The sequence below is a fragment of the Oreochromis aureus genome, linkage group 12 (genome assembly GCF_013358895.1).
Source record: "Oreochromis aureus strain Israel breed Guangdong linkage group 12, ZZ_aureus, whole genome shotgun sequence".
Lineage (NCBI taxonomy): Eukaryota > Metazoa > Chordata > Actinopteri > Cichliformes > Cichlidae > Oreochromis > Oreochromis aureus.
The window spans coordinates 5714800-5739532 of NC_052953.1; the positions used below are offsets into that span (position 1 = coordinate 5714800).

General features: G+C 39.4%; 3 protein-coding genes and 1 non-coding gene across 5 annotated transcripts; all 4 read left to right on the forward strand.

Annotated features, from left to right (window-relative positions):
• Positions 1–2090: 2090 nt before the first annotated feature.
• On the forward strand, positions 2091–2162 carry trnac-gca. The gene has a single exon. It is a non-coding gene; the product is annotated as a tRNA-Cys (tRNA).
• Positions 2163–7711: 5549 nt separating this feature from the next.
• On the forward strand, positions 7712–13412 carry LOC116316332 (cilia- and flagella-associated protein 157-like). The gene is made up of 8 exons (XM_031734887.2): positions 7712–8047; positions 8611–8882; positions 9938–10091; positions 10174–10420; positions 11078–11178; positions 11571–11721; positions 12485–12590; positions 13344–13412. Exons 1-7 carry the CDS (start codon positions 7980–7982, stop codon positions 12560–12562), a joined length of 1071 nt encoding a protein of 356 aa, XP_031590747.2. The 5' UTR covers positions 7712–7979; the 3' UTR covers positions 12563–12590; positions 13344–13412.
• LOC120432682 (glutathione S-transferase theta-1-like) lies at positions 13387–17583 on the forward strand. Of its 2 annotated transcripts, XM_031734889.2 has the most exons (6): positions 13387–13467; positions 14578–14822; positions 15357–15444; positions 15769–15925; positions 16467–16643; positions 17335–17535. In XM_031734889.2, the coding sequence occupies exons 2-6, from the start codon at positions 14714–14716 to the stop codon at positions 17533–17535; spliced, it is 732 nt and encodes a 243-aa protein (XP_031590749.2). In that variant the 5' UTR covers positions 13387–13467; positions 14578–14713. The 2 variants fall into 2 exon arrangements, with proteins under 2 accessions (XP_031590749.2, XP_039476749.1); XM_039620815.1 differs by lacking the exon at positions 13387–13467 and having other exon boundaries at positions 14714–14822; positions 17335–17583.
• Positions 17584–20154: 2571 nt separating this feature from the next.
• Positions 20155–23449, forward strand: LOC116316300 (glutathione S-transferase theta-1-like). The gene is made up of 5 exons (XM_031734843.2): positions 20155–20313; positions 20908–20995; positions 21507–21663; positions 22489–22665; positions 23084–23449. The coding sequence occupies exons 1-5, from the start codon at positions 20205–20207 to the stop codon at positions 23282–23284; spliced, it is 732 nt and encodes a 243-aa protein (XP_031590703.1). The 5' UTR covers positions 20155–20204; the 3' UTR covers positions 23285–23449.
• Positions 23450–24733: the final 1284 nt, after the last annotated feature.

The following is a 24733-nucleotide window of genomic DNA, read 5'->3' on the forward strand; positions in this document are numbered from 1 at the left end:
TCATGAAACACTCACCCTGGAGCAGGTTATGTTAGTGTAGGACAGAGAGAGCAAAGTGGCATTACAGTTCAGTTAAAAGAAAAATAAATTATGCCTTATAATTTTTTAATTTAAAAACTGAGCTGACGGAGGGGAGAGGAAGAAATTGCATCATGACACCTTGAAGCAGCAGTGCGTAGGTTTTAGTGGCAGCTAGTGGAGAAGTTACAGATTGCATCCACATGGCAACCACGAGGCTGATAAATAAAGTTGGTGTGGAACCAGCAAAGAATTGCAGTTTTTCTAATCTGCACCTGAGAGTGTCGCCAAAAACAAGCCCCCCGTGTTGAAATCTCCAACCTTTCAGTAGAAATAAGCATGGCACAAAAAGATTGGCTTTCATTGGTTTATGGCCATTTCCTCCTTCACAGCGACTGCAGAGAAAGGTGAATCTATTTCATCCAAAAGGCTCAAATTTAGGAGCATGGCCACTGTTTGACAGGAGGTCATATAATCTCTGTTAATTATCTTCTGAGTATTTTGACCTGCTGTGACATTTGTTTTCTTCGGAGTGAGATTCTAGTATTAATGTCACATACATGCATGCAGTAGGATGCCACTCATTTTTCAAAACCAATGGGTGACATCAGGGTGAATGTGTCCATATGTGACAGGAGCCAGGACTGAGAAGCAAGCTTGTGTCTCCTCTCTGAAGCTCACAAACGACTGACAAAAATCAAAGCTTCATCATCACTGATCTGTGACTGCACTCAGACTAGTTCTTTGCAACAGCTAATTTAAAATAGCATAGAGAAGCGAGTCGCATTATACAAGCAGGCGATGTTTGTGAAATGATTCCGGGCTTTGCTTTGTCTTGACTTGACAGTCCTTAAACCCCAAACTTGGAAACGCGCTGATAAGAACCTTTTGAACTTGGGTAACTGTGTGTGTGTTCCTGCATGCCACATTAGACTCAGTGAGTTGAGAAAACTCTTCCTGTTGGTTTCAGGTGATTGAAGGGAAGCAGGGTGTGACATTATGCACCAGTGCTGTTTCCTTCATGGCTACTGAAAGTTTGATCTTACATTTTGGAAACTATTTCCTGTATTTTAGGTAAATTAAGCGCAGCACACGAAGTACCCTGAAGGTGTAAAATGAGCTGTGATGCCTGCAGCTATGCAAATGTCACAGATAGCAAGACATGAAGGAACATTTCAGCTGTGTGATAACTCAAACAGGCTCCAAAAGGATCCTTTAAAGGTTGATCGTATTCTGTTTTTCTTATCGTCTCCGTATCCCGAACCAACAGTGCGTCTATTCATACTGAGGTTGTGAGCTTTATTTTATCCAGACTTTATCCCACGTCATTCAAACACATGGCGTCTCCCTCGAACTTTAAATAGTGTTTTAGCCACTCGAACACCTTGTAGATCAGACAAAACAACACCAAAGGCGAAACGTTTCAAGATGCTGCGCTCAGCACAAGAAGGTAACCAAACTTCAATCTTTTAATTAAACACTTTTGCACGTTTAACAATGTTCTATAAATATGTCCCACAAAGTGACTTCTTTTAGAGTCATGTCTTCAAACACATATTTATGGGAAAGTCCCCTCATTTTGCTTTACTTTTTATATAATTCAAGCAATCTTTTGTTTTCATTACAGTTTATTGGACCTAATGTTGTCTTACGGTTCCATGTTTTTATTTTGTAGCTTCTGTGAAGCATTTCATGATGTGGATTTACAAAAGTACAATATAAATAGAATCATCTGGTGCTAGGAGGGTGTGCCTTAGTAAGTACACCTTCCTAGTACCTGGTTGGACCCCCTTTTGCTGTCAGTGCTGCCTTTATTCTTTGTGGCACAGAGAGAACAAGGTGCTGGAAACATTCTTTGACGATATCTGCAGAGTGTGGGAGGTCTCTGGTTCCACTGGTCAAGAATTAAATACAGAAACGTGACAAGTTAAAGGAAAAACGTGGCTAGAGTCAGACGATCCGCTGTGCTGTGTTTGGGTATTTTGGTCTTGTGGAATTGGGTCTACTTGTCAGTTTAATTGAAAAGTTCATAAACCAGTGGGTGGTGTTATGCAAGCGAACTCACTGAATGTGGGGGTATAGCTCAGTGGTAGAGCATTTGACTGCAGATCAAGAGGTCTCTGGTTCAAATCCGGATGCCCCCTGCTATTTTCACTGCTACTAATATACAGAGGTGGGAAGAGTAGCCAAAAATTGTACTCAAGTGATAGTAGCACTACCTTAACGTAGTTTTACTCAAGTAAAAAGTAGCCATCCAAGAAATTACTCAAGTAATAGTGAAAAAGGCTATTTGAGTACTGAGTAACTGATCATATCATCTGATTTAATGTTTAAAAATGAGATAATCAGACAGACAAAAAATATGAAGTTTAATACTGAAAAGCAAAATAAAAATACTACATATAAATAAGATGATTACAAAATAATAAATCTCAGCAGAGGAAACACTTTTTTCCAAATCATTATGAAACTAATATTTAGAGAAGGTAATATAAATATATGTTAGAATAGGGTAAAGTACTTCCAGTGACAATACATGGTGATACTCCAAATGGCACAACAGGCTCAGCAGATAGAAAAACATTAAAACACTGTAGGTTTGTGTCTGTGTCTCATGCATTTATGGTTACAACATGTTTATTATTCATTCAATGAAGTTACTCACACTGAATAGAGTAGCAAGAATTTTTTCTCAAGTAAGAGTAGCGAGACTTCATAAAATTATTACTTAAGTAAAAGTAAAAAGTACAGTGTAGTAAAACTACTCCTAAAAGTCATTTTTCCTCAAAAAGTTACTCAAGTAAATGTAACTGAGTAAATGTAAAATGTAAATAGTTACTACCCACCTCTGCTAATATACCATCAGCACTGCTGCCGTATCACGCATGCTTCCGTCAAGATGCAGTGAATGAGCACCTTTAGCCTTCTGATAACAGAGTCAAATTCTATCATTCAGGATGACAGAGCCCACATCCGTGTAGGGTCTTGATTTTCAAACATATTCTATGCCCCAGAGAAGAAAGACCACACAGAGATACTGTAAGACAATGACTGTATGATGAGATAGTTGAGATTGAATCTGGATACCACTGTGTTCAAAACGCAATGTTTGGTAAATTATGGTACGCTTTAGGGCAGACCTAAATTGTGATTGAGAAGTTGCTGATAAGCTTACAGTGGTGCTCAGTGGGTCTGCTTGTCAGGTAAATTGAGATATTCACAAACCAGCAGGTGACATAATGGGCACAGCCTGTCTCTTATACAGTGTTTTGTTTTCAAAGTGACTTGAAGGAGAGAGGGGGTATAGCTCAGTGGGAGAGATTTGACTTCAGATCAAGAGATCGCTGGGTTAAATCCAGATTCCCCTCCTGCTAGTTTCCCTGCTGCTCACATGGGTATCAGCACATCCCTTTTCTTAAACACAGGCGTGCTGTGGGGGACCGTCCCAGCTGACACAGGATGAGAAGCTGCAAACACTCTTTAGCTCAACAGTCGCACCTCTGGAACAGACAAAAGACCTCCTTTGTGCATTATGCCCAACATCCACCTATCTCTCTATCTGTTCTGTCTCCATCTGTCTCTCTGATGGAGACATTTAATGAAAATGCTTAAAAAAAACCTACAAGCAAAGAGATCCCTTGTCTTGGTTCTCGTTGGAAGTCGATGAATAAGGGTTATTTTAAATTGTGAATCGTGCAAAACTGCTTGAATCCAACATGCTGGTGCTGGAGTCTACAAGGTCCCTCCTAACGAACTTCATTAAAACATTTCATGGCTGTTTGGTGCTCCAGGGTGGTTTGGTAGTTAGATAAATTGTTGGGTCACAGCTTTAGCTCATGTGTCCATCAACTTCCACATGCTCTCGAGCTGAACACTGAGGTATTATTCATGACCGCGGAGTATAAATCCTGGTCATGGACAGAAAAGTCGCCTCTCTTTTACAGCAACATGCACCTGTAAAGCTCTGACATGTGATATATGAGGTAGAGCAGCAGCATCTAACCTCATACTGGCTTTAGATTTATATCTATCTGCTGACCTGCTTAGAAAGGTCTTCTCAGATCAACTCTTCCACATTGGAGGCATACTCTACCCGTCATTCTTGATGAAGTCAAATCATCTGCTTCCTGTCGCTATGACGCTTCCTGTTAAAAGTCCCTGAACAAAGTTTAGCCGCTGCCTGAGAAATCCATCTTTCATGTGGTTGGTTATAGGTCCGTGTCAGCCGCACTTCTCAAAACAAAGAGCACATGTGTCCATTTAATGCAAACCAGACCGTGGACTGACTGGGCGGAGAGCTATGAAAAATTGCTCTGAAGGGGGCTAGAGAGGACGTGGTGGGGGTTATTAGTGAGTTCGAAGGCATTAAGCCTCGTTCCCTCGTTTTGGCGTGACCCCAGCCGACCCGTGGCAGCCCTCGCCACAACAAAAGGGCCAAAGAGGTGAAAGCAGAAAGGAAGGAGATCAAACCGGGGAGAGTAAAATGTTCTGCTGCTGCTAATCTTTGATTTCCATTTAAGGATGTTTGGTTTCAGCATCCTTTGCAGTCAAATAATGGGTTTTCCCATTTTAAGTTTACATCAGCAAATGTCAGTTTCCTGTAATTTCTGGGATGAAAAAGAAGTTTGAGCTTGTGGGTGTTCAAGACCTTTGATTGCTAGGATGATTGAAATCTGCAGTGGATCTAAGCAAGGTCACACAGTTGAATTAAATCTTACTTCCCTTTGGAAGTGGCATTATAGTGGCTCTTTCGGTAAAAGTACTAATGGTGACTCAACTGGTTTTGACTACAACTTTTCTACTCTGCTGCAACACTTTATACAAATTGTTCCTCAACTCAACTATTCACACAAGCACTTTTTTGTACACCTAAGACGCGTCAGGAGCAACTTGGGGTTCGGTGTCTTGCCTGAGGATACGTTGGCATGTGGAGTGGAGCAGCCAGGGATTGCACCACCAACCCTCCAAGTAATGGATGCCCTCCTCTACTTCCTCATCTTGAGCAGATTTAGCTTCCAGTGAAGCATATACATAACAACAATAAAACTAACTTTTTCGCATCATACACTTCTCTATTTTTATTTATTTATTTATTACTTCTTTGACTTCTTTGTGAAAATATGTTTAATTGTTCTGTGATGTGTGCTTTTTATTTTTCAGATTTGTTATTTTCAGGAACAGACTGTGTTTGTTTTAAAAATAAAACTCGTTTCACAACAGAAGTGATGCTTTTCAGTTGGACACTTCAAAGAAGGCCTTTTGTAGACGGCTCAGTTTATCAGCCGCTTCTTTCTTTCGCTGAAGTTTGGAACTTGTAACCAATGTTACAATGAACGTTAACAAATGTTCAGCTTTAGGTGTTTTTTAAAAATGATAATTCCCCTCCAATTATCAAAATGCACACAGGAAGGTCACTGGTTAGTAACTCTTAAAACCTGGTGAGTTTTAGAGTAAAACAAATGAATAAAGTGAAAAGTTGTTGTTTTTTACACATATGTGTTGATTCTTAAAATTTTAAGCTTTTTCCCACTTGGCGGTTTGTTTTCTGAGGACGTGAAAGAATTTAAGTCAAGTATTGGAGAGATGGAATTTTATACTCTTTATTCTATTATCTACACTTTGCTGGCTTATTTGTACAAAACAAAACAGAAAGATAACAGGTTGAAACACAGGAGCAGAACTGCATATTACAGAAAGAGGTGGTGGTAAAGCCAAAAAGCCCAGGAGGGAAATAACTAAGACAGCAATAAATTTAGACTTAATTTAAACATGGATTTCTTCCTTATAACACTTCCTTGTAGACCTGTCTGAGCACCATGCCTCCTTCAAGCTCTCCAGCTATTATTTCATATACGTACTATATAAGCTGATGTACAGTTTATGTGAAAAGCTTCAGTAAAGACTTCATCATGACTTCCGCAGCTTCTCTTAACTGCCATTTCTCAGGGATGTTTCAGAGAGTTGAAATAGCAAACTGGAAGTAATTTAATATCTTTTTATGGTGTTTTCCTCTTTTAGAAACATCAGTAAACTTTATTTTCAGACCCCAGGGTTGTTGTTGGGTACCATCAGTGTTTGAAGAGACAGAAAACTAATCATCTGGAATGTCATCAGCTGATAATGATCCATGAAAGTCCTAGTGAGGCAATTAAAGCCTGAAACGTTAACAAAGGATTCCCGGTTCCAGTAATAATGCACTAACGTTTAAAGAAAGGCTCATTTTGTTTTGTAACTCAGTCATCAAACTATTTCCTAACTATGTCCAAATATTTGCTTCCAGCTTAACATACACACAAACATGATGTGAACACAAAGGGGAATAACGAGGATCCCAGCGTCTCTGCTGACCTCTGTTGGTGGTGACTTGGAAATGCAACCTACTGGAAAATATCTCTTAAAATACCCACTTAAATCTCCCTTTGTGAGACAGTCACACAAATTCTCTTCAGTCTTTCCTACAAATTGTTACTGGATGAGTGATTAATGAGTACACAACCAATCTAATAAACTGAGTTATACAGTTAAGTCTATAATTTGTTGGATAAATACACAATTGTGTAGTTTTGCCACTGTACACGCCCGCAGTGAGTCTTTGGAGTAACTGATCAGGAACTGGACTCATTTTATACACAGAGCCACATTTTCAGATGCTCAAAACTAATTGGACAACCAATCAACAGGCAGTTTCAGGTGAGGCCTCTTTCTTCATTTCACACAAATCAAGTAAACATGGTGTTTAAGCTCGATTCAAAGTGCTAAGTTTAGAGTTTATAGCTTTTCTCCATGATTTTAAATATGAGGATCAAAGAGAGACAAAAAAACAACATCTGCTGCTGAGGAGGTCGGCATGTCATCATCTTGAGTTCACAACAAGGTGCAAACCACTGATTAAGTCCAAGAACAGGAAGGACAGGTAAGATAAGACAGGGATTAGTCAGCACATTGCATTTTCCAATTATGGGACAGACCTTGACAATAAATCAAGCAATTACTGATGTTCAAGTCAATCTGACATACTGTCTGACCATATATGTGTGTTTTATTCTTCATATCTGCAATTTGATGTGCAAATGTAGTCATTACCAGAGTCTAACTACTATTATATCATCCACACAGCAATATCTGGGTTTTATTCTTCTATTTTGAGTTGGCTGTGATCCATCCAGACTAGGAATGGGAAACCTTTAATTTCAGTGTGCTATGTGACATGGTGTATTCAAAAACAATCAGCAATGGAGAGGAAAGGAACAAAAACAGGATGAAAAAACAAAAGAAGACACGTGAACTCAAATCCATCCAAATATGAAAGGAATAAACTAAAGAAAAAGTCAGTCACTATGTATTGTATGTATAATCAACTAATGATGATCACAATGTGGGTTTGTATTCCTTTTTAAATATTACAGTATGGAAAAGAAATTTATATAACATAGAAAAAAGTTAATTTATAATAAGTATAAAATAAAACATTTTAAAATACATTTTTCTTATTTAAGAAATATGAAAATCTTACATATATTTCCATATAGATTTTAAACTAGAAATAATAAAAGGCTAAAACCTCAAAATAGCGAATATAAATAAATAAACGCAACAACATAACATTGAGGTTAGTTTGTGAAAACTGATCTAACAAACGGTCCCTGAAAGCATCACTCTATTATAACGACCTATTCCTTTTCTTCTTCGTTTTTTTTGTGAAAAACACCATAAACTGGAATGAAGATATGCACAAAGAAGAAAATGGCACTGATATAATAGATAACATCGATTTAATAATATTTAACGTTTAATTATAACGAGTAAGGTTTGACCTGAGAACTTCCGGAGCGGTCAGTTCCTTAGTAACAAGGACAGTAGCCTAACGGTTTGTCTGCAGTTATGTTTTTCTGCTTAAACTAGTTAAACAACTAATAAAACCGGAAAATACGCAGGAGAAAAAAGCAAGCACGGCAGATAAAATGGCTTCCGATAAAGAAATGGCCTTATATTTGAAACAAATTCGATATCTAGAGGAGCAGCTGGACAGGTAAGTCTATTTCTCTTTAACTTTTATCGAAATAAATCCGTAAGAGTTCATTTATACAGTGAAATATGAGTGTAATTGTATCTTTCTTTCCCACTTATAACATATTAATGTTAATCTTATCAAAAACAATTTGAGCTTTCCCCTTCAGTGTTGTCTGCTTGGCAATGCCAACATGTTAAGTGTATGAATAAATATTTCATGAGAAAACCTTTGAGTTCAATGAAAATATTTGGCTCTTTATTCGAACCTAAATTTCGAAATTTAGATTATTGGGAAGCAAATAGTGTAGTATGCAAATAAAATTTAGAGCATACTATATTTACGTTAAATATAACAGAGAATTAATTTAAAGTGCAGTAGCAGGCAATAGTCTTGAGGCACCCCCCATTTCTTTAAGTGTTGCCTCCAAGCAGCCAGTTCTCCTTGTAAATGTTTTAAAGCGGCTTTGAGCAACAATTAAGTGAACAAGTTAATGCAATGATGCACACTGTATGTATAACAAAAATCAAACTAGATTCTTGAATCTAATCCCCGAGCCTGCCGTGTCCATCTTCAACCTGCAGCTGTCGGCCTAAACAAGAGCAGATGGAGAAAGAATACCAGGAGCTCGCCTCTGAATTCGCCGTGCTGCAGGAGGACTCAAAAATCCAGACTGGTCACCTGAAACGTGTGCTGACTGCAAAAGAAAAGAGGGTGGCTGAGTTGTTGAAACAGCAGAAGAATGAGCATCAGGAAGCCGAACGCTACAGAGACAACCTGATGCTGCAGCACAGCAAGGAGATGCAGGAGATGCGTGAGCGGATTGAAAAGCTTACGTCAGAGAACAAGATAGAGGGTGAGAACATTTTGACCACAGCACCAATAGGAAAAAAGCAAATTATTAATAAGACCAAAAATATTCTTTGATATTCTTACAAATTAATTCTTCAGTACCTGAAAACAGGACAGGAAGCACATCAGCCAGAGCACTTCCTGGGTTTACACTGTTGTTGTTTGAGGAGCTCTTTGAAAGGGGAAAGATATCCATGTACACTCATCAGCCACTTTGTTAGGTACACTCTTCTAGCTTCAGTCACTTGCATGGTGGTGACTATGCGAGCACATAAATGGGGAACAAAGGTGATTTAAGTGACTTTGAATGTGGCATGGTTGTTGGTGCCAGATGATCAGGTCCCGATATTTCAGAAACCGCTGATGTCCTGGGATTTTCACTAATACTAGGGTTTACGGAGAATGGGCTAAAAAAGAGAAAATATCCAGTGAATTCTCTGGGAGAAAATACCATGTTGAGCTGATAATAAGGCAAAAGTAACTCAAATAACTACTCAGCAGAACCGAGGTATGCAGAGGAGCATCTCTGAATGCACAGAGATCTGATGACAGCAGATGAGCTACAGTTGAATCCATGCCACGAAGAATTAAGGCATCGCTTAAGGTAAGAGGAGTTCAAACCGAGTACTAGCAAGGTGTAACTAATGAAATGGCTGGTGTGTGTATGTACAAACGTTGGATACCTATAGATGCAATTACTTAGTAAAGGGCTGTTTACAGTGTGATGTCAAATAGAGAAATTTAAAATAAAAATAAAATGTAAGAAGCAGAGAGGACAGTGTGGTCACAGTCCCCACTGTCTTCTGATGTGGAACAGGTGGTGCTTATACACTGTTTTAAACACCTTCGAGTGGAGCATCAGCTCTTCTCTATCTCAGGGAGACATATTTTGTTACTTCATTAAATCCCAAACCATAGAAATGACTAAAACTAACACCATTGTTTAACAATGAGCCATGGGCTTAGTTTCAGAATCAACTTTTTAGATTTCCTTACCTGCATTACTGAGCATGCATCAATAATCTCTTTGCTACCTGTGCACTCCTCTCCTCCCCTCAGCGGAAAAGTTGGAGCAGCAGAAGAAGGACCTGATTTCAGTGAAGTGGCGTCTGTCTGCCATGGAGTCTCTGTGGAAGCAGCTGGAAAAACAGAAGCAAGAGCATGAAATTGCCACCGAAACAGTGAAGGTGGCAGCGCAGATGGAGATGGACAGGTGAAGTCCGGTGAGGGTCTTACTGTTTCTTCACAACAAGCAATAAATATTCATCCATTAATCTCTCTCGTCCACTCACCAGGAAAGTTGAGAGACTGCAGAGCATCGTGGAGCCCACTGTAAAGCTGAAGACTAAAGAAATACTTACGAAAAACAGGGCTGAGCACGAGGAGCGGCTGGAGCAGCTCCACTTTTTCAAGAGTGAGCTGGTGCCCCTGCAGGAGGATGTAGACGCCATGCAAGCCAGACAGAGGGATCTTTGTTCTGAACAAGATGATCTGGAGAAAGATTTCATTAAGATTATTCAGCAGAAATCCATCCTCAAGAAGGTGAGAGAACATCTGTTAATGACAGTTATGTCACCTCACTGAGACTCTGGATGTTTCTTATTAAAGTGCCCTCCAAGTTTTCTCAGAAAGTCGGTGCTGCGGAGAGCTCACGGCAGCTTCTTAGAACGGGCTTGAGACTGAGAGTTTATACAAGTCTACTCAATTTCAGTTTTTTTTAAAAAAAGACAGTCAACTGATGAGAGTGATTTTAAGTAGGACTGAAAAAACAAACTTATACCTATCATTCAAAGTCGCTGCTTCCCAAGAAGTTAGCAGTATTTTTGAGATTTTTGAGAATTTGCAGTATTTTTTATTACATTTTTTTCTCTACATCAAATAAGAAATGAACAGCGCATGTCTTCCATTTCCTGTGAGGACCAAGCACTGGTCTCAATGTTTTGCACTTACACATATACTTAAAGATAGCTGTCATAGTGTCAAAGGTCAAACCCAAGAAGAAGATGGAAAATTGATGTTTTATCTCATAGGATGTATGAAATCATTATGTTTGCAGCTTCTGCAATGGAACGCCTGAAATATATAAGCTCCCAGCATTGAGCTTGATGTTGTTTATAACTAAGAAATAAAAGTACCTTTAAATATCATTAATTAAAGCACAATAATCACTAAAATCATTCACTGTCTTCTATTTTTCAGAACGTAGATGAGCTAACTGAGCAGTGCCAGCAGTTGACAACAGAGCTGAAGGACTGTACGTTGGCTAAGCTGCGCACACTGGCTAAAATCAAGGCTCTCAGGTAGAAGACAAATCTCTTTTTAAATGTCCACAGAACAGGATCAGACACATATTTATTTTAGTATGACAGACGTACTTTAAAAGTAAAGTTTCAGGCTATTAAACACATTTTCAGCTCATCTGGCTGAAGGACTAATGATTTTATGCCAGGGTGAAAGGCATCCATCATCCGTCTACAGTTTAGAGAAAGTTTGTTGCTTAAACACAGCATCACCGAATGGGTCTTCACTTAAATTGTGTTCAAGGTCTCATTTGTCAGTTTATTGGCAGTAACCTGTAAATTGTGCTACGTACGTATATACACATGTAGACTTTGACCAGAGATCATCTGATCTCTGGTCACAGATTTAAACTGAGCTACGCTTTAACCAAGTGTTTAACCGTTGTTTTCAGCCAGACTCTGTCGTTAGTGCACGAGGAGTGTCGTCAAAAGTCAGCCAGGATAACTTCACTCTCAGACCAGATCCAGAACGTGAGGTGCAAGAATTTGAAGCTGGAGGGTGTCAAGCAGGAAGCAGCCATCATTCTCGGACACATCCTGTCGGTAAAACACAGTCAGGGTATCAGTGCCGCTGTTTTAGTGCCCCTGGAAAACTCTGGATATGTGTGGCAGCTGCAGGGCAGGAAAATATTGGTTACTGTCCACTAGAGCTGCGTTTATTGAAGAGAAGGCAAAGATCCCATTTATATTCCTAACACACGCATCCAGTGGTGCAAGAGTTATAGACAAAGTAAAGATTTATATTCAGAACTTAACTTTCAGAACTTATAATGTTTTCTTTATTTTCAGAGTATTTGATTGTAAATTAAAGACAAATGTCACAAGACAACAAGTGATGGTTTATTTAAAAACATCTGAATTTGCAGCGTTTCTTTTGAAAGGTGGGAGAATGTCATGTTTACAGGTAAGTTTACATCAAGTTGTCTTTTTGCCTCCCAGAGGAGAAAAGTATTTGGGATCAAACAGAAAAATATCAAACATTATCTTAAAAGCACACAAGACATGGATAGACTTTAGTAAGAGCTGAAATACAGCAGTAAAAATGGAGTAAAACCTACAGTTACAGGAAAAAATGAATTATATTTATAAGCTCATGCTTACTAACTTGTACCTGCACCTCCTTCCACATTAAGTGCATTAGCATATCGACTACTGGGAAGGATCAACTATAATCTGTTAGATTCTTACAAATGTCTCGGGTAGTCGTTTTAAAAATATTTAATATTCAACTAGATCAGATATCTGAGTAACACTTTGAGATGTCTCTCGGTCATTATCAAAGCTTTGCATTTTCTGTCATCTGCAGGATGCAGAGAAGTTGTCTGAGAATGAGTGGAAGGTGCAGAGGCTGCTGGAGATCCTGGAGAGCACTGCTGTGCTCTGAAGATGACCTCTGGCCTCATGCCAGTCAGGTACTGGAACCGCTCTTCACTGGATTGTGTTCAAACTCTCATGACTTGTGAAAACAACAGTGCGGACTCTGCTGGGAGCTGATCTCTTGTTTTCATTGAAGCTGTTTCCTCTCAGCAGCTCAGTGAGCTGGATCAGAGCCCTGTGAGGCCCGAGTCCTAACAGAGCCAGAACGGCTGTTAACACGTCTCATCAAAGTAGCTGAACAACAATGCATTCCTCACTAAATGAGGCTTCAAGTTTAACACACAGTAGAGTAAGTCAGTGTCCTGGGCCTCAAACGTTCTGCGCTTTCTGCATGAATGCCAGATATTTAGAAAAGTAGTTCAGCACCTAAATTATTTTCTTTTAAATAAGAATAGAAAGTAAAGGAAGAAGAACAAAAGGATGGGGCTATTTTATGGGTTTATCTCAGAAGTGAATCTGCAGATGTTAAAAGACGACTGCAGACAAACCAAAGACCACTGAGTGGTAATATTACTTTGATGAATGTGGAAATAAGCAACTATTTGCTAACAAATTCCTCCTTTCAGTTTTATAGCATGATAATTCTTAATGTGTCCTTTCTAGTGTGGGCTGCAGATATTTTGCATTTTTCTTTTATTATTTGACAAATAGTGAAACTGTGTTTTAGTCTTTGTAGACATAAGGTGTTAACTTTCAGCAAAGAATCTTAAGGTGGTAAATGTAGCATTCCTAATGTTGTCCTGCTTATGTGTGATCTGTGCTGCATATAAATTCTGTTTCTCCCTCAGGAATCAGACACAGGAGCTTCCATCTCTGCAGAAAGTGGAACAAATCGTGTCAACAGTGAGAAAGAAAAAGTGGTTATGAGTCCATCACCTGTGTGAAAATAAACATCTCTTTAAGGGTGCTCTGGTACTATTGCAAATAATCACCGTCGTTTTGCTACAGAACATTTACACTTACAGAAAGTTACGCGGGCAGAGTGACGGCGTGGTGGTTAGCACTGTTGCCTCACAGCAGGAAGGTCCTGAGTTTGAACCACAGTTTGGCTGGAAACTTTATGTGTTAAGGTTTGCATGTTCTCCTTGTGTTTGTGGGTTCTCTCCAGGTTTTCTCCTACAGTCCAAAGACATGCAGTTAGTAGGGTTAAGTTGCTTGGTGATTCTAAATTGTCCTCTAGTTTCAGTCCCCACATGAATCTGATAAGGCAGGGGTCCGTGAGGGCCGGTGTCCCTGCAGGTTTTAGATCTCACCCTGGGTCAACACACCTGAATCACATGATTAGTTCATTACCAGGCCTCTGGAGAACTTCAAGACATGTTGAGAAGGTTATTTATCCATTTAAATCAGCTGTGATGGATCAAGGACACATCTAAAACCTGCAGGGACACCGGCCCTCGTGGACTGGGATTGGGGACCCCTGTGATAAGGGAAAGAGGGTGGATGGATGTTCTTTTGAGTGCCCAACCATGAGTTGTTTTTTAGAGAGAAGAAAATTCCCATGTTGTCCTGTCCTGGGACTCCTCCATGCAAAACGGCTTATAGATGCGTGACAACTGTGGGCTTATTAAGGCTGCTTAAACAGCATGACATCTCCCAGTGGTTATGTAGAAACCGTTAGCTGATGTGGCTAGCTTTGAGATCAGCTGATCTACCAGGAATGCTGCTGAGCTTTACTTTGCAACCTTCTTGAGCCAAACATTGTATCATAAATCATATTTAGCTTAATCAGTGGCGTTAAAAGTTGTACACCGCATAGGTGATTTGTTCCAGCAGTTTATTTCAGTGAGTGGTTGCACAGAAAAGTGTTAAATCCAAATCTTCTAGCTTGAAGTTGTGTCAGGAACATCAGTTGTAGGAACAAACGGCTGGTATTATTATATAGTTGCTGCCCTGAAAATGTGCATCTGATTGCAAGCAGCAGTAGGTAAAAGTAATAATCTCAGCATTTTTAAAAAATGGTGGCAAAGCTAAGGGCAAAGCTCAGCTAACTCTGTCGCAATGACCTTCTGCTTTGAATAGCTGGCACCACTTAAAAGTCAGTGAGGTGTAGTGGGAGGAGAGGTGGAGTTCTGGACAGACAGGCCGGGTAGAAGAGGAGTGAGAAAACAGAGGAAGGTCGGTGTAGACGAAACCTCTGCAGCCTTCACTCTCCGACATGATGGAGCTCTATCTCGACCTGATCTCGCCACCCTGCCGCGCCGTCTTCCTGTTTGCCAAAGCGCTCGGGATTCCCTTTGAGTTCAAGTATGTCGACCTGATTGCAGGTAATCTCACAGCAGCTCACTTTCTGCAAGTGAAATGGTAATTATTGTTTATAGTTTGGAAATTAACAGAAAGCTACTAACCAGCTTTACACAGCTGAGGGATCAGCAGGCTTTGAACTTGTAAGTTTGCAGCTCTGCAACTTTACACAAAGACTCTTCAAGAGTTGGGGGGACTAGAATGTCCTGCATGCTTTTTAATTTGTACTGTAACCATTAACAATAACAAAAAATGTTCCTTTGGGCTGCTTTTCTTTTTCACATTTCACCCAGAAAGCTAGAGTTACATTAACTCTTGATGCACAACTTTTCCTTTCCTGACTGTGTAAAATGGAGACGTGCTGGGGAAAGAAAATTAAGAAAACTGTTTCAAAGCAGATACAAAGAAGAAAAAGGGGGATTATGAGTCATTAAAACCACTGGAATTGAGACCAGTTTGACATTTTTGTCTTTATTATTTCTGCATTCTCCACGTGATGGAAACATGCCAACACAAACAACTTAAGCACGTCTGTGAATTTCACATGTTTGTGTCAGGGCAGCAGTACAGCAGTGAGTTTGGGGAACTCAACATCGTGGCGAAGATTCCTGTCATGAAGGATGGAGGCTTCACCCTGTCAGAGAGGTACAGCAGGGCGTCGAGTTTCAGCTTAGCTTTGTTTCAAATAGTTTGATTATTTTTCAAGCTGTTGCCTGAAGCTGCTGTGGGACTCTGGTCGGTTCATTTGTTCACAGTAAGTTACTAATGATGATGATCTAATGGTTTAATGCTGCTCTTAGTACTATTAACACTTAATAGTGCTATTATCAGAAAAACAATAATGGATGATTCTGCACTTAATTGAACAAAATGACCATCCAGGCAGTCTGCGCTTCAGTTTTAGCAGAGTTTCTGTCACATTTCCTGTCGTTAAAACATCATTAGTTTCTGTTCTGTCTTGTCTTGCAGTACTGCAATCCTGAAGTACCTTGTGCAGAAATACTCAGGGTCAGTGGGAGATCACTGGTTTCCTGCCGGCCTGCAGCAGCGAGCTCGTGCCAATGAATACTTGTCCTGGCAGCACGCGAACCTCAGAGGTCACTGTCAAAAGGTCTTCCTGCTCAGGGTTCGTGTCCCAGTTCGACCAAGTGCTGTGTCCTCACATGACACATTTCATCAGCTCATTTGCTCGATTAGTTCTTATCTGTAGCTGATTTTATAAGGTATATAATACTTAATATCCTTCTTCTCCTACTATTAATGTTGCTACAGTCATGTTAGCAGCTCTGTGAAGCTCTCCTTAAGCCCAACTGTTCTCTGAGGTTACAATAGAATAGAATAGAATAAAATAGAATAGAATAACCCTTTATTATCATTGTAAATGTAAAATGTAAAATTGTGTGTGCTCCACACCAGCTGTGCCGAAATAAAATATAAATAATAGGCAGCAGAATAAAATACAAAATATATACAAAAACAATAGAAAGGTACACATTAGAGAACAAGTTGCAAAGATAACATACACATATAATTCCTTACCATGTTCGTGTTTTATGTTGTGATATTTTGACCATGCTAAGAAATGCCCACTCGTCTTCCAGCCACTATAAGCTGCCACGCGGGATCAATACTGCTGCTTACTGATCTTTGTGTGTCTGTTTGAGTAGACTCTGTTTCCGGTCATCATGGGTTTTGAAGTCCTGGAGGAGACGATGGATGCTGCTCTTGAAAATATGAAGCAGTCGCTCAACCTGTTGGAGGAGAAATTCCTCCAGAACAAATGGTTCATCCTCGGGGACAAAATCTCTGTGGCAGATGTGGTGGCTGTGGTGGAGATCATGCAGGTACCACAGCTTCTGTCACTATTTCTATTTGTGTTTCTTGATTAAGTTATATTCTTGGATTTGTTGTTTTTCATGGTTTGGATTCTCACTATTGTGTTCTGCTTATGTTATTTATAATTCCTGGTCTTTAGGTTTCTGTCTCTGTGCCTGTCTCGTGTTTCCTGTTTTACTTTGACAGTCTCGCGTCCTTTGTTAATGTTTTCAGTTTTGCTTCCTCCCCGTCTCGTTATGTTTGATTACTCCCAGCTGTGTCTCTTTCCCTCATTACTCCCTTGTGTATTTAAGCCCCGTGTTTTCCTTTGCCTGTTGTTGCGTTGTTCCATGTCCTGTAGGTGTCTCAGTTTTTCTGGTTTCTGTCATTCTTTTTCCTAGTGTTTAGTTCTTAGTTTCCATGTTCAGGGTTTTGGTTTGTTTTTTGTATGTTTATTTTGTGGAGGATTTTTCCAGCAAATGAAGCTGCTGCTCTAAGTTTACGTTCCATGGGTCCTGCATGCCACACAGCCACACATGACACCTTATTTCTCCCACATTTTCAGCCCAAGATGACAGAGTCATTTTTGTTGATGGCCACATGCTCAAAAGCTATATTTTAGGATCTAAATTATGTATATAGGAACAAAAAGGTTTGAATTTTTGAACAAGAATAGATCCCACATACCAATAACTGCCTTTCTCAATGTGTGTTTTACAGCCTCTTGGAACTGGTGTAGATGGGTTCGAAGGCCGTCCTAAGCTGATCGCTTGGAGAGGGCGAGTGAAGGAGGAGCTCGGTGAAGAGCTGTTTGACGACGCTCACAAAGCGCTCATGCAGTTGAGCAGCTTGCCAGAGAAGCTGAAGAGCAGCAGAGAGTTTGAGAAGGTCAAACTGAGTTTTCAGAGGTTCTTCAATTGAGGAGGTTTATGTGTACAAACAGACACAATAAATCTTGATTTGACTGCATGTTGTGTTCCATCTTAAGGTTTACTGCTGTATTTCTTTCATACATGAAGAAAACACGGGGAGGATTCTCTGTTTTGATGGATGAAATGGGTGAAAAACTGTGTATAACAAAGCCAGTGCTTAACACATTGTAGAGGGAAAAGAAAACAAACCTGTATGTAGCAGTACAGCACACTTTCTCTGAAAATGACAGCACCACCAAGCAATGAAAGTTCATAACTTAATTAATCATTTACTGTAAATTTGACCATCTGTAGTGATTTCTTAAGATAAAATCTGTTAGCTCATTGAAGTCAGAGCTAAAAATGTTGTTTCCTGCAACTTTCAGGTGATTTTTTTTAACTTGTATTAATCATTAACACAAAAAATCGATATTGTGTGTGTGTGTGTGTTTAACCTCCCAAGACCCGAACTCTTTCATGGCATGCATTTTTAATTTCTCTTTGCTATTTGGGCTGATTGGGACCTGATTAATGTAAAAACAAATAATTATCTTTTTACCTGATGTAGTCTCTGAGAAGAGTATATCAGGCCCTTGTAGAGCAAAATTTAGTATTATGGTCTTTTATTTTTTTAAACTTAGACAAAACAGACTACTGCCCACTGCATTTAGTTGATCCTTTTACTCTTTTACATTTTGGGTGATTTCGTACTACTATGAGTGATTATGTGGTCTCACTTTGCAACTATTCTCCCGCTCAGGACGATTATAATACTCAAAGGCCTTTATTCAGCATGTCTACGTCTGTGATGTAGACATATACAGTCACAAGGGTAAATAGATCCACATACATACTAAAGAGCTGGTATTTGTTTAAAACAGTGTTGAAACCCAAACACTAATATTATATTCTGAGTTATATTTCAGCTTTGAGCACATATGTGTTTCATTGTTTACTGGGAGAAGACCAAAATGTAACAATCAAATTCTTGGTTGTTTTGCAGTGAGGACGACGTTTCAGTTTGCCAGTAGTTTTAACTCATTTATCCAGTGATCTAATTTGAATCGCTTATTACCAAAGCTGAGCAAACACTGCCATCTAGAGCACATGATTAAAAAAAACAAACCAAACAAAGAAAATATAACAAAGAAGGCCTCAAAAAGATGTGCAAAAGTCTCCGATCATTTTAATATTGCATTTTAAACACTTAACATGTTTAACTTTAACAAAATTAAAGCTCCTTAAAGGGAGAAAAAAGAAGCAATGATAGAAACCACCAGTTTCCACAGACAGCAGAGGAATTTATCATTACTGTGTTGCACTTTTAGCCTCGGCCAGTCAGTCGTACAGCTCTGCAGCTCTGTGCTAATTTCAAGGTTGGTTCAGTTCATCTGTGAAAGGACTTAAAAAGGTCTGAAAGGTTTAAGTGAATGTTAGTCTCCTGCAGGCAAGTTTCTGTGTGGTGTCTGATAGAAACAACAACAAGCCCCACAAGGTAAGTTAGATGAAGGTGTCTACACAGTGCGCAATTTCAGCAGTCTTACTGGTTTATTTAGGGTTTAAAGATGAAGGAGCCTTAGATCCAGTGTAGCAGGTCAGCGGTTTTTTATAACTTAATAAATCAGAAAACAATTAGCATTTTAGTGCAGTTTTATCCTCGTTCATCAGACTGTAATCAGCTGGCCTATACTGCTGCGGCTCTGAGGTTTGCAACCCTTTATGGATTTAAACAGCTGTTTGAAGTGAGTATAAAATTAGTAAAAAATTTACAGTGTCCATGAACACCACAGTCTGCTCTGCACCAATCATTCAGTTTGTTTTCAGACATCTGCAGATATGGAACAACCATTTAACTTCAAGAACTCATTAAATACACATTAAGCCTTTAAAGTTCTGCAGTTCCATGTTGTGCATCCAACACAACAACTGTTTTTCTGTGTTGTGAATAATTTATTTTGGCTTCTGCACGTATTACCCATTGTTTCTTTTGATGCAGGCCTGCTCTGCTGATGCAGCTGAGAACTTTGCTGTCGTGTCAAAAACAAAATCCAAATCCCTGCTTTCAGCTGCATCTGATAAGATGTAGGTGAGAGCTCTATGACTTACAGTCAGTATTTGCACAGTTATGCAATGTTGTAAGTTTTGATGCAAAATGATTTAAATGAAAATGTAATTACAAACTTTGAGGATTAATTCAGAGATTTAAAAAGTATTGAATTAACAATCTAGGATTTAGTCATTTTATGCATAGGTAGAACAACTTCTTTTTAAATGTGAACGTTGTTTTAAACATGCTGCATTCTTCCCTCTGTTAGGCTTTTACTGGCGCCACCTTCAGGTGCCGCTTGTTTGTGAGTCTCTTTGCCTTCAGTTTTGTCTTTAGTAACTGAAAAGCATCCTCTCTTGGGCTGAGATCAGTGGACTAAACCAGGCACTAATTCAGCTAAGAGACCCATAAAGTAGATGAAAAAGTGACTAGAGTTCATGAAATGTTTGGTTAAGTTGAGACCAAAGCTCGGATTGCTCAACCATTGCTTACTTTGAACGATCACTATCACTTAAACGTTAGTAGGTCATGTAGCAAGTAGAGGCGGAGTTCTAGTCAGATAGACTATATCAGGCCAGGCAGGAGAGTAGCCACAACACAGAGGGAAGCATCTGCAGCCGTCACACTCCGACATGATGGAGCTCTATCTCGATTTGGTGTCCCCACCTTGCCGCTCTGTCTTTCTGTTTGCCAGAGCACTCAGGATTCCCTTTGAGTTCAAGGTTGTCGACCTTGCAGCAGGTAATCTTGCATAGGACAGAGATGAGAGTGTTTATTTGACTCCTGCATGCTTTTGTGAGTGAGTTTCAGCTCACATTCTAAAATAGTAGCATTTGTATATTTTGGAAATAAATATAGAGCTAAATGATCTGTAGACTTTGAACTTATCATAGAAGTCTGCATGACTGCGTTCATAGCAATTTATTCTGTTTGTCTTTGAATAAGTTGGACTGGAAAAAGATTTTGCAAGAGTTCAGAGGAGATGAATGCCCCGGGGCTTTTAACTTGTACTGTAATTGCTAACATTCACAAAATCTCCCTCTGGGCTATCATTTTACACTTTTCACATTTCACCCAGAAAGAGTTTTGTTAACTCTGAGATACCCGACTTTTTAAGACAGGGAAGTTTTCAAGCAAGTAAAACGAGGAGAGAAAAAACCCAAGACAAAGCAACAAAGAAACATTGCAATGTTTTCTGCTACCAGACAGTTTAGTCTGTTTGATCTCTTTTCCCCCACATTCTGAAACAATTTATGGAAACAATGAAACCATTTATTTTGTGCAATCTAGACCTGTTTTTTAATGTGTTTGCATGGGTTCATGTGTTTGTCTCAGGGCAGCAGTACAGCAAGGAGTTTGGGGACATCAGCATTGTGAGGAAGGTTCCTGTCATGAAGGATGGAAGCTTCATTCTGACTGAGAGGTACAGCAGGGGTCTGAGTTTTGGTCTGGCTTTTTTACACATTATTTAAATGATATAATTATATACATAATTTAATTGAATTACTTTACTTGTTTCTTGTATCTCTGACATACTTTACTTAGATCTTGCAGCATAGCTAATATCACATGTTCCACATTTGTGCCTTTTGGACCATTGTGCATGCAGTTCTGTGGCACGTTAAACAGCTTCCTGTGCATTTACTGTAATTGTACTAACAGTACATCTAAGAAGTCTATGCCTCAGTGTTGCTCAGTGAGTTTTGAGTATTTCACTTGTTTGATACTTGGCAGTAATTGGCAGATATTTGTGAGAGTAATCTAAATATGGTCATTTACAGCTCAAAAAACGGGATTGTGACATCCTAAATGCTAAAACTGAACCTACAAAACAGAGTTTCTCAAGCTAAAAGATAATTAAGAATCATTAAATCCAGCACTTTAGTAAGTAGGACTTAAAACATCATTTGTGTTTGTTCTCTCTTGTGTTGCAGTACTGCAATCTTGGAGTACCTTGTGCAGAAATACTCAGGGTCAGTGGCAGATCACTGGTTTCCTGCTGATCTGCAGCAGCGAGCACGTGTGAATGAATACTTGTCCTGGCAGCACATGAACCTCAGAGCTCACTGTTCAAAGGTCTTCCTGCTCAGGGTTCGTGTCCCAGTTCAATCAATTGTTGCATCCTCACCTGACCTTTTTCAACACACACATTTCATCAGCCTTGTTTGTTTGATTAGTTCCTTTTGAAGATATGATTTCATAAGTTATGTAATGCATAAATCCTGGTCCTCCTACTATGAATGTGGGAACAGTCATGCAAGCAGCTCTGTGAGGTTCTTATTATGCCCAGCTGTACGTTTTGGTCCCCACTGACACGTCTGTTTTGGACGTTTCAGTGGACCAGTTTCACTTTGGATTTGGACTTTTGCACACATTTAGAGTTGATTCTTCTTTGAGAGCAAGGCGCAATGTGGCACAAAGTCAGCAGCTCTGCATGAAGTTTAAATGACACAGGGTGGCTGATATGAAAACTGGCACTTCTAAAAAACACAGAATAAGCACCATTAGTACAATGTTTTGTTTGTAATATTTACAGTAATACTTTACGGTAAACGGTGTGCCAGGATATTGAGATACTTCACAGGATCACCTGCTGGTGCCACAAAAGGAAAATTCAAAAGGTGTATCCTTTGCGTGCTATGAATGTCCATCCAGTAAATGTTGAGGTTATGATCACCTGGCAGTCAGACACTAACAATTAAAGATTTTAAGCATAACGATATCCAAAAGAACATTTGGAAATCTAGGCATGTTCCACACGGAAAAACGTTTAAAAGAGTCAACTAAGAAAAACAGAAACAAAACTAAAAAGAAAAGTTTGAAGCTCTCTCTTTGGATCAGTAATAACTATTTCTCTTAGGCTCTTGACTGCATTGCCGGTGCCAACAGTTAATCTCTGTGTGTCCGTGTAAACAGGCTCTGTATCAGATTGTCATGGACTCTGAAATCCCAAAGGAGACGATGGACTTTGCTGTTGAGAATGTGAAGCAGTCGCTCAACCTGCTGGAGGAGAAATTCCTCCAGGGTAAACCGTTCATCCTCGGGGACAAAATCTCCGTGGCTGACGTGGTGGCCGTAGTGGAGATCATGCAGGTACTAATATTTCTATCACTACTGGTGCTTCTATTGCAGGATTTCTACTTTGCCTATCGTAACTAATTTTAAAACTAAAATTATAAGTAAATACTGCGTGTACATTAAAACTCCCACAGCATGTGAGCTTTAAATCTCTTCTCCAAGAGTCTTGTCACATTTAAGCCAATTGAAATCATTCATGTGTACAGGTTTTAGTCTTTAGTCTTTAGTTTAGTCATATACATGGTACAAGCATGTAGCTGGCAGACAGTCATAACTGCAGGATAGTCCACCAGGTGAATTGTCTGAATGAAAATGATATGCTCTGATTGTTCTAACTATTTTGTCTTCTGAGTTTTTATGGTTTGATTCGTTAAATTCTAACAATTGTCAGCTGATTTCCACAAATATAACTGCACTACTGTCTGTTTTGCAGCCTTTTGGAACTGGTTTTGATGGGTTTGAAGGTCGCCCGAAGCTGATCGCCTGGAGGGACAGAGTGAAGAAAGAGCTCGGTGAGAAGTTATTCGAAGAAGCTCACGAGGCGCTCATGAAGTCCAGCAACATGCCACAGAAGCTGAAGAACAGCGGCAATTTTGCCCAGCTTAAACCTATACTGCAGAAGGTTTTCCGCTGAGGAGGTTTCTGTACGCAAACCGACAAAATCAAACTTTATCGGTCGGACCGTTCAGTCCAGTTTGTTTTTATTGGCATGTTTTCATACTTAAAGAATTCATGAACATTTAACCATCTGCACTTTGTACAAAGAAATAAAAATAAATTTACATCTGATTAAAACTAAGTTGTCAGCCAGTCACAAAATTTCTGGAAACCACTTCTTATGTAAGAGCAGATTTAGACATTTTTCCATTTAGACAAATGTAATGGGTGAAATACTTTGACTAACAAAGCCCGTGGCTATCACAAATTCAAGATAAGGTCACAAGGAGGCTATCCGCCCTACAAAACATTTTAAAACCTGATCTTCAGCTTTTTCCCACAGATCTGCAATACTGACAGACACCATCCTCCAGCAGTGAATGTCTGAAATCAAACATTTGTAGTGAGTTTTTAGGAAAACTGATGCTCATTATAGGAGATCTTCAGCCTTTAAAATAATACAATAATAACTTAATGTCATTATCACTTTTTTTTAACATTCGGTTAAAAAATGCTTCACAATTTAGATAAATTCTACACAGTAATGAGAATATCCCAAACTAAATACACTGACACGAGCTTAGGTTCTTGCATATGTTTGTACACCACGCACGTGCATTTACAAACAAGATGAATGACTAAGAAAAAGCCAAATTATAAAAATTTCTCGACAAACTCAAACGTTGCCCCTGGACCATAAATAAGAGTCCCTATAGCATGATTGGAGAGGGTGACTGCTGAGTCTCCCTCTCCGTTCATGCACTGAGGGTCTTGATGGAACTCTGTTTGGGACGTCTGAAGCAAAGACGTTAGATCTCATTTTAAAAGGATGAAAAAATATTGTGTAATGTAGATTCTAAAAAAATCTCAAATTGAGGGAAAACAGGATTTGAGTTGTAATTGTGATATGAGAAGATCAACAGGTTTTTTTTTTCTTTTTTGGAAAATTAGATGTAAGGACTTTGGGCAAAATGGACAAAAAAATGAATTATTGAATCCTGCAGTGAGGGCATGCTGTGGCTCTGTGATACTTTTAATAGCACTGAGAGAAGAAATGTCAGGATTGGAGCTCTTTGTGTGTCCTCTTCTCTGTATGATTACAAAAGTGCTGCCTTCAGGCTCGCTGTAACCCGCACTGTATGATGGGCTTGCACAGGGCTGGGGACACGTAGGGTAGAGCTCAGACGTAGAGCATTTGACTGCATATCAAGAGGTTTTTGGTTCAATTCTGGATGCCACCTTGATCTTATTTATGCTAAAGGCACATTTAATAAATATGTTACTGGCTCTATAGTTCCTGCTTTAAACTACTGCATGGAAAGGAAAAGGTCTGAGGTTTAATGCAGTGATTATGTAGAAACCCTGACCTGAATGAAATGTTCTCACTGACATTCCAGCTCTGCACACATGACTGTTTCATTGTTTC

Bases quoted from the DNA above. Each gene is read 5' to 3' on its own strand.
- LOC120432682 (XM_031734889.2), top strand. From the start codon at position 14,714: ATGATGGAGCTCTATCTCGACCTGATCTCGCCACCCTGCCGCGCCGTC. The intron at 15,926-16,466 runs GTTCGTGTCCCA...CTGTTTGAGTAG, and splicing joins AAAAGGTCTTCCTGCTCAGG to ACTCTGTTTCCGGTCATCAT. The intron at 16,644-17,334 runs GTACCACAGCTT...TGTGTTTTACAG, and splicing joins CTGTGGTGGAGATCATGCAG to CCTCTTGGAACTGGTGTAGA.
- LOC116316332 (XM_031734887.2), top strand. From the start codon at position 7,980: ATGGCTTCCGATAAAGAAATGGCCTTATATTTGAAACAAATTCGATAT. The intron at 8,048-8,610 runs GTAAGTCTATTT...TTCAACCTGCAG, and splicing joins CTAGAGGAGCAGCTGGACAG to CTGTCGGCCTAAACAAGAGC. The intron at 11,179-11,570 runs GTAGAAGACAAA...CGTTGTTTTCAG, and splicing joins GCTAAAATCAAGGCTCTCAG to CCAGACTCTGTCGTTAGTGC.
- LOC116316300 (XM_031734843.2), top strand. From the start codon at position 20,205: ATGATGGAGCTCTATCTCGATTTGGTGTCCCCACCTTGCCGCTCTGTC. The intron at 20,314-20,907 runs GTAATCTTGCAT...TGTTTGTCTCAG, and splicing joins GGTTGTCGACCTTGCAGCAG to GGCAGCAGTACAGCAAGGAG. The intron at 22,666-23,083 runs GTACTAATATTT...TCTGTTTTGCAG, and splicing joins CCGTAGTGGAGATCATGCAG to CCTTTTGGAACTGGTTTTGA.